Source organism: Sinocyclocheilus anshuiensis, unplaced genomic scaffold (assembly GCF_001515605.1).
Source record: "Sinocyclocheilus anshuiensis isolate Anshui unplaced genomic scaffold, SAMN03320099.WGS_v1.1 scaffold1123, whole genome shotgun sequence".
Taxonomy (NCBI): domain Eukaryota; kingdom Metazoa; phylum Chordata; class Actinopteri; order Cypriniformes; family Cyprinidae; genus Sinocyclocheilus; species Sinocyclocheilus anshuiensis.
This window is the reverse complement of record NW_015544248.1, coordinates 128,728-137,702: the sequence shown is the minus strand read 5'-3', so window position 1 is coordinate 137,702 and position 8,975 is coordinate 128,728. Positions and strand designations below refer to the sequence as shown.

General features: G+C 34.2%; 1 protein-coding gene across 1 annotated transcript in view; it reads right to left on the bottom strand.

Annotated features, from left to right (window-relative positions):
* The window catches only part of LOC107697803 (SH3 domain-containing RING finger protein 3-like), a 122,811-nt gene extending 113,922 nt beyond the window's left edge, over window positions 1–8,889 (bottom strand). The window contains exon 1 of the mRNA XM_016498662.1: window positions 8,410–8,889. Coding sequence (XP_016354148.1) covers window positions 8,410–8,763 — 354 coding nt within the window. The 5' untranslated portion in view covers window positions 8,764–8,889. The remainder of the gene's footprint in view (window positions 1–8,409) is intronic.
* Between the last annotated feature and the right edge of the window lie 86 nt (window positions 8,890–8,975).

The following is an 8,975-nucleotide window of genomic DNA, read 5'->3' as shown; positions in this document are numbered from 1 at the left end:
ATATATAAACGTAACATATTTTTCTTAAATATATACATGTATGTGTGTGTATTTATATATACATAATAAATATACACAATACACACACATATATTATGTAAAAACTTTTATTTTGGATGCAATTAATCGTTTGACAGCACTATATAGTATATATAATATTTACTTTAATATGTAGCAATATTTATTTAATAAGCATTATTTAAATGTGATTATTAACATTATTATTATTATTTATTTTAATGTGTAGCATTGTTTATTTGATATATTATTATTAATAAAACTTTAATTAAATAATATTAATATTAACATTAAATAAATAATATTACATATTAAAGTAAATATATATATTATATAAAATAATATTAAATAAGTCGCACTACACATTCAAATAATAAATAAATAAATACATGCTACATATTAAAATAAATAGATAAACCAATAAATAAATGCTATATATTAATAAATAAACATAATAATAACAATAATGATAATATACAGTACTAATACGGTTTTACAGCACCGCTGCAGGTGCAGTGTAATCAAGCCGAACACTCATTAAGTGGAATGACGTGAATCCTGCGCAGGAGGCCTTTACTGTCCACAGACTGGAGACAAAGCAGGCTTTGATGAGTCCTTTTACTGCATTAAATTAAGCCAGACTCTCAGGAATAATGTGTCCAAACACGCAGCTGTACAGAGCTGATAGAGCGGCTCTCACATCACATACAGACACACTCTGACGGTCAAACGCTGAGCGCTAATTACTGCAGATTCCTGCTCATATTATTCCAGATTGAGTACGCTTTGTCTTCAGAATCTTTTCTCAAACTGTACCTTGATTTCACTTTTTGGCTCAATTATGATGCAACAACAAAAAAAGAAACTTTATGCTTGAAATGTGTGGATAACAGGCTAAAAAGTGCTGATTATTTCAGAGACAAACTCAGAAAAGACTTGTGCTGGTGGAGATCAGGGCAGCTCGATTACGGCAAAAATCACGATTATTTTGATCAATATTGAGATCAGGTGAGGAGTACTCATTAACTTGCTCATTTAAACACCCTGCTTTATTAACCTTTATAAAAATAAATAAATAAAGCTGTCATTTTTAACAGTGAATTTCCTTGAAAATGCAAGATTCAAGGAAACAAACAAACAATGACAACAAAAATAATAAACAACAACAACAGCCTTTCTCAGAAAGAAACGATACACAGAAATTATGCCTGCTGTAATTATTTTGGTATTATTTATACTATTATAGTTATGAATATTTTGAATTAGCTTTAGACATAGCTTTATTGTACATATATTTAAATATATTTCATAAATATATACATTGTTGCCGTTTACATTTTAATTTTAGTAAAATTTGTAGCAATATTGCTTGTATTTTTTGTACTTTTATTCATCTCAAGAGTGTTTTTAAATATTATAATATTAAATATATAAGTTTTAGTTCAGCTTTAATTTTTATTTATTTCCAGATAGTAACTTAAGTGCTTATTTCAGTGAGTTAGGCAATATTTCAAATTTTCTTTTAGTTTAAAAATGTATCTAATATTTATAATTTTAGTTTATTTTAACTAACAAACATGTTATATTTAGTTATTTATTTGCATATCATTTTTATATATTTAAAGACATTCAGTAAACAACTGTATAATAAAATAACTTCTATAAAAATATTTGATAAGATACGTTTATATATGTTTTACAAAGTAAATAGACTGATGTCACAGGTGTTCATCTAACGTGAGTGATTCGTTTTGCATTTCGAATCAAATGAAGCATGTTTCGTTTGTGTGCTGGAGTATTTTGTAGTAATTATTATAGCTGTGAGCTGTTAGTGTGTGATTTGTAGCTGGCACTTCACTCGTCGCTGTCAAACTTTAAATACGTTTAGCAACAGTCTGAAGCAGAAAACTCAGGTTTAATAGACTCCAGATGTTTAAATGATCACTAGTAACTCATACATATAATGTAAACATGATTCAGTTCAGTAGATGTTCAAATTATGAATTTAATTGCGAGTACCGTAGACGACAGTGTGCATGAGCAATGACCAAATCCAGAGAGAAACGGCTATCTATAGAGATCCAGAAACCTGTGATGATTCAGATAAAACACACGCTTTCACTCGCATCAGAACTCCAGAAAACACAGGAACGTTCCTCCAAGGGCAGAGGAGGACGATTCATTCTCCAGTCGAGCGCTGAAGACTCCAGGCCATTTATTACACGAGTCTCGTCTTCCAGTGTTAAAGCAGTCAAATGCTTCATTCACACGTCACTCTGACTAGACTGTGCCATGAAAGAATCACATTTCATTGGATTTCCATTCTTACGCTTGTGATTCGGTTTTGATTCATTTGGATATATGAACAATCAGGTTCAGTATGTCAACATCTCTCCACTAATGCTGCATTAAAGCATGTCAGTCGGTACATTATAGGATGCACGATCATGTCATAAAGGCTTAAAATTTAAACACCGGCCGATTTGAAAAAAAAAAAAATGCCGATAAGACGGATAGTATTTACATGAACTCTTTCCCCGCCAAACACAGACCTTTCTGTGTTTTCGCTGTTATATGCTAGGGGGCGCTATCACGCATCTCCTGAATGAGTCTAGAATCACTCGATCAAAAACACAGGCGAGGAAGACGCAGAAACCAGCGATCTCGTATGTATGCATATGAAAAATAATGCGATCGTCAACACTAACCGCGTATAAATGAAAACTGCCTAATGTTAGCGAGTGAAGTGTGGATCCAGAAAGTGTGCAAGCTTTGGGAGTACGCCATCTACTGCAGCGTTGCTTTGATAATATTACTGAATATGATTCAGATTTATTAGTATTTGATAAAAAATGCGATTTTCTCAGCTTTTTGCTCAAAATGTTGCTTTTTTATGAAACATGATACATTCAAGTGTTAAAAAAAAATTATTGAAGCTATAAAAAATATATATATATTTTTTTTTAAATAGAGGGTCTGATCTTTATTTTGATGTATTGCATGTTCAGATATTCGGACAATAAAATATTCTGGGGGCCGTGAAATTTTAGTGAAAATCAGCTATTTATTAAATATTATTGATATTATTTATCAATTTATTAAAAAACGCTGGCGGGGAAAGAGTTAATAATTACAAACATGACACTAGTAAATTAAATAATTTAATATATGCAGATTTATTCAGTAACATGTAATAATATTTTTCTAATGGATTATGAAAATAATTTTTACAGCTCTTTTGCTTTAGACCATCTATTAATGTTAAATCCACAAATAAAATGTTAAGGTTTCAACTGTATCTGTCTGAGAATTTTTTTTTTAAAACACAGCAGAGATTGATTTTATTATAGTTATTTTCAAGGCTTTCAATTTCAGCTTATTACTCCTAACAAATAAGTTTTTGTTCAAAACTAACCAAAATTAAAAATAATTTGTTTATAATTTCCGCACAGGAGAGACTTGGTGTTGTTTCAAAACAAAGGGAAATATATATCGGTATCGGCAGCGGCTATCGGCCAAAATGATTTGAAAAATATCGGCATATCGGATATCGGCAAAAATCTAATATCGCGCATCCTTAGTACATTACTATAATAAAGTGATTCATTAACAAACACTTAATTTGCACTTAATACATTTTTTTATAATAACTTTTTAATGATATAATTATGTTTCTGCTCCATTTTGTTGTTGAAATATAAACATTTAAACAGTGGATGTCATAATGTGTTTTCATTACAAGTTTATTCGCAGGGAACAAATTTAGGTTACAAAAACGTTGTGGGAACATTGTTTTCAAATGTTTATTAGAGCGTTATTTAAAGGTTACAAAAACATTTTTTAGACGTTCATCAAGTAAAAATAACATCATAGGGACGTTTAGAGAATGTTCATATCAGATGTTTTCTCTCCGTTATGAGAACATTTATCAAATATTAATAAAGTTATAAGAACATTCCATAAACATTACTTTAATAATGACATTTATATAACTTTTAAAAAACATTAGTGAAAGATGCGAGAAGATTCCCTGTTAGCTGAGTTCAAACAAACATTAAATACTGAAGAACAGGTTCAGCAAAAATATAATGAACATGTAATATAGTGCATATATTTATCAAAATGCTATTTCTTTCTAGCTGAATTCCCAGTTTGTATTCACTGAATGTATTTTCTGAGGTAAATGTGATGTTGATGTTGATCTCAAGCTGTTTTACTGGTGTCTTTCTGCAGTTGGATCACTGATTGAACGATTGATTCATGATTGATTTCAGTTCTGATGTTCATTGATGTTTATTTGCTGCTGTAACTTGTAGTAAAGAGGAAGAGATGATCTGTCACGAGGCATTAAAGAGCCAAAAAAAACACATTTAGTGAGTGATTTTAGTGATTAAACTAACAGAATTTTAAAGCTGAGACTTTGTTTCATATCAAAAGTAACAAAGATTCCTGTGATTATTAGATGGCAGGAGCTACAGATACTGTTTGATTGAGTTTTGTTCACGCATCAACTGAAAACAGCAGAGATTGACATCGGTTCATCAGAATAAGAATCAATATTTTCAACCCAACCCTACAATCTAAGACATTTTTTTGTCTTAGATTTTTACAGCCCCCCGACTGAGCCTGGTTTCTCCCAAGGTTTTTTCTCCATTCTGTCACCGATGGAGTTTTGGTTCCTTGCCGCTGTCGCCTCTGGCTTGCTTAGTTGGGGACTCTTCATTTCCAGCGATACCGTTGACTTGATTGCAAAGATACTATTTAAACTGAGCTGGATGTTGACATCACTGAATTCAATGATGAACTGTCTTTAACTGAAAAATTTGTGTTTACTATTGTCATTTTGCATTATTGACACTATTTTCCTAATTAATGCTGTTCAGTTGCTTTGACACAATCTGTATTGTTAAAAGCGCTATATAAATAAAGGTGACTTGACTTGACTTGACATTTTTGTAAACAAAACCACAAACGCTCTAAGCAAAGCTCTAGGAAGGCAGAATTTCAATAGAAGCCTATGTGATTTGATCGGTTACATTCAGCAACACGAGTCAGAACAAAATGAGGGGTTTTTACAGTAAGCTTGAGTTGCATTTTATAAATGACGGTCTCTGGTTGTGGTTTCTGAAAACCCTTAATGCATGTTTACAAGAACAGCATTTCACATCATTTCAGGATCTGCTGCTTCATGCAATAACAACTGTCTGTCTGCTATTTGCTCTAAACAAACAAAAAAAACTTGAGGCCTTTATACACAGTGAAAAATTATTATTCAAAGTTGTAAATAAAACAAAGATCATTAAGTACATTTTACATGAAAACATGATTTCAGTCTTTCTACAGTAAAATCCAATATCACTGCACTACGAACATTAGGGGAGATTCCTAAAATGAAAACCAATTTCTGAAAACTTAAAGACACATTAAAGCTAAATAGAAATATTAAAAATAAAACAATAAAAGCACATAAAATGACAAAAACTTCAGTAATAAAGATAAAATGTTTTTATTAGAAATAAACTTCAATTTTTTAAATTCAAAAATAAATAAATAAAAACAGATTAGAATTAACTTTAATTTTAAAATTAGAAATAAAAACGTTGCCTTGGCAACAGAAATAAATGAAACACTAAAATTACTCAAACTAGAATTTAAATAAAAATTAATTAAAGCTAAATAGAAATATTATTATATAAAACAATAACAAAACCACATAACACAAATACAAAACACAAATTTATTAGAAATAAATTTTACAATTCAAAATTTCTGCTTTTTTCAAATTGTCAAGATTTTTTCAAAGCTGTAAAAAAAGATTGTAAAATAATAATTTACAAAAACATACTATTTCAGCCTTTCAACTTCAAAATTTCATGTTTGATTCAATGTGTAACTTGCCTTTTTCTATGTAATTATTTGTGAAAATGTACACAATTTTACTAGCAATTTCTAAGTGAAAATATTTTATACACCAATATTTTTTAGTCTATAGCCTATAACGCATTAATTATGTCCTGTAATGCACCTTATAATGCATAGTGTGATCTCATGAATAATCACAAAGCATAGACATAACACATTCTAATATTTATCTATTCATTGTTACACATTTAATCCATTAAAACACAAGAAAAACAACTAATTTCAGATGCAACCAGGAATATGCAAATATTATAACGCATTTGAACTTTGGTTACAATTATTTACATGAGGAGATTGAGTGAGAAACCGGTTTTGATCATGATGATCATTTAGACAGCTTAGAAATGTGCATATCAAATATAATACTGTAGCTTTTTTGGGGGTTAATTTTTCATGCAGATGTTATGAGAAATTCTTAATTTTGCATCTAATAGAGGCATTTGTGTCAGCTTTATTTCCAAGCATGACTTCTGAAAGCCTTTCATATCCTATCAGAGCAGATATCAGACTTCAGCATGTCTGTATCCACAGCTTTTATTCTCTTACTGCAAACTAGTGGACGATCAATACGGGTTTATAATGGCCAGCGCGGCTCCCGATGACCAGAAAATATGTGACCACAAATACACTTCGCACACCTCGTTATATGGATCATGACGCTTGTGGAATCTGAACCTGCCATTCAGAATGATCTACACATCCATCGCTTCATGCACAGTTGTTGTTAATGACATATTTCTGATAATTTAGCAGTGCTTTCAGCTGGCAATAAGTGCTTGTGCTCTCAGCTCAGTGGAACATATGTTTAAATTAATTCAGCAAATGTTCCTCCTCAATCAGCAGATTGCATCTGTGACAAACACACGCTGTTCTGAAAGTATGAATGTGAAGCGTCAGGCTCGGTGTTATCAGACAACATGACCCGAGCCAAGCATCAGTCCTGTCTAATGCAGCGTCAGCGCTCTGTGATCGCACATCACTTCACACTTCAGTGAGTCCTGAGGGGCGTCTGCATGTTTGACCGCTTCAAACACAACAATAGAGCAGCACAACAATAGCAGAGCGACTCTAAGAAACATCTAGCCATAGAAAAACATCCTGCCACTATAGCAACAGCCAATCGCAGGTGTTAGATATCATCATTGCTATTCCATACAATATATGCCAGGAGAGAGTTTGAACATTATTAAATCACGACATAAAAATGCAATATAGCATATTCCATTTTACTTAAACACTACTGAAGGAGAACATATGCACACTTGATTATGCGTTTCCTTCACTATTCACAACAACTCATCCATTAAAGGGATAGTTCACCCAAAAATGACAATATGCTGAATGGGTGCCGTCAGAATGAGAGTCCAAACAGCTGATAAAAACATCACAAAAACCCACAAGTGATCCACACAACTCCAGTCCATCCATCCATTGCTGAGACACTGATGCAATGCTACATTTCTCCAAACCTGATGAAGAAACAAACTCATCCTGATCTCTGATGAACTGAGAGTCAATCAGCAAATCTGCATTTTAAGGTGAACTATTGCCGTTTTAAAAATATGTTTAGCTTCATATACAATCTGGTAGCACTGAAGCAAAGCCTTTAAGATTTTAGATTTCCTTCACACTGGTACTGCATGTCCTCAGACCAAAACACTTGAAAGATGCATATAGAGAAAACAACAGCAATACATCTCCGCCACACAAACAGCTCATATTTCTCCGTTATGCTCATGTTTACACTGAAACGCCGCTCACCGCTTCATGCAATGTCTTGAGCATCTCTGTCTGATCTCAGATGTGAGAAATAAACTGCAGTGACGTCACCAAACTCAACCCAAACACTGAGAGCACCAGTGCAGCTCAAAAAGCTCAAGACCTTCTCTCACAAACCGTGCGTTTCTTAAGGAGCAAACCAAGCTCAAGACGCTTTAAAATGTGACCCTGGAGCACAAAAGCAGTCTTAAGTCGCAATAGCCAACAATACATTGTATGGGTCAAAATTATACATTTTTATTTTATGCCAAAAATCATTAGGATATTAAGATCATGTTCCATGAAGATAGTTTGTAAATGGCCTACCGTAAATATATCAAAATTTAATTTTTGATTAGTACTATGCATTGCTAAGAACTTCATTTGAACAACTTTAAAGATGATTTTCTCAATATTTAGATTTTTTTGCTCCCTCAGATTCCAGATTTTCAAATAGTTGTATCTCAGCCAAATATTGTCCTATCCTAACAAACCATACATCAATGAAAAGCTTATTTATTCAGCTTTCAGATGATGTATAAATCTCAATTTTGAAAAATTGACCCTTATGACTGGTTTTGTGCTCCAGGGTCACATATGTAAACTCGGTCTCCGTTATTCTGCAACGCTGTCACTCAGTCTGTCGAAGATCTGAAGCTTCTGGAAGCGATGCCAAACGCAATCGAGCAAAAGCAGAAGAAGCGCACAAACCTTGACCGGGGAGCTCCGCGTGGCGACGGGCAAATCCCGCACCGCTGTCCCCGCAGGCGAAGCCGATCCGCCGGCCGCGCATCCCGCCAGCGCCGCTCTCCCTCCTCCGTTCCGCGGACGCTGTTTAATCCCGTCCAGAAGACGCACCAGGAGGATGTTAGCAGGCAGATCGTCGACTACGCAGTCCACCAAGACGCGGCACTCCGGGCAGCGCAGCTCGTGTCTGGAGCTCACAATGTTCTCCAGGCAGCGGCGGCAGAAGGTGTGCTGACAGGGCAGCACTTTGGCGCTGGTGTCCAGCCGCTCCAGACACACAGAACACTCCAGCAGATCCAGCAAAGACGACTCGTCCATGTTGTCCTCTGGTACGCAACGCTGTCGTCGACGCGCAGGCGACGCGAGTCAACTTGGCACGCATATGGTCATAGTAATGTACGGAGAACGGCTTGAGACATGAGCGCGACGGAGCGCGTCTGCTCTGCTGCTCTCTCTCTCTCTGTGTGACACACACACACACACACACACACACACACACACACACACACACACACACACACACACACACA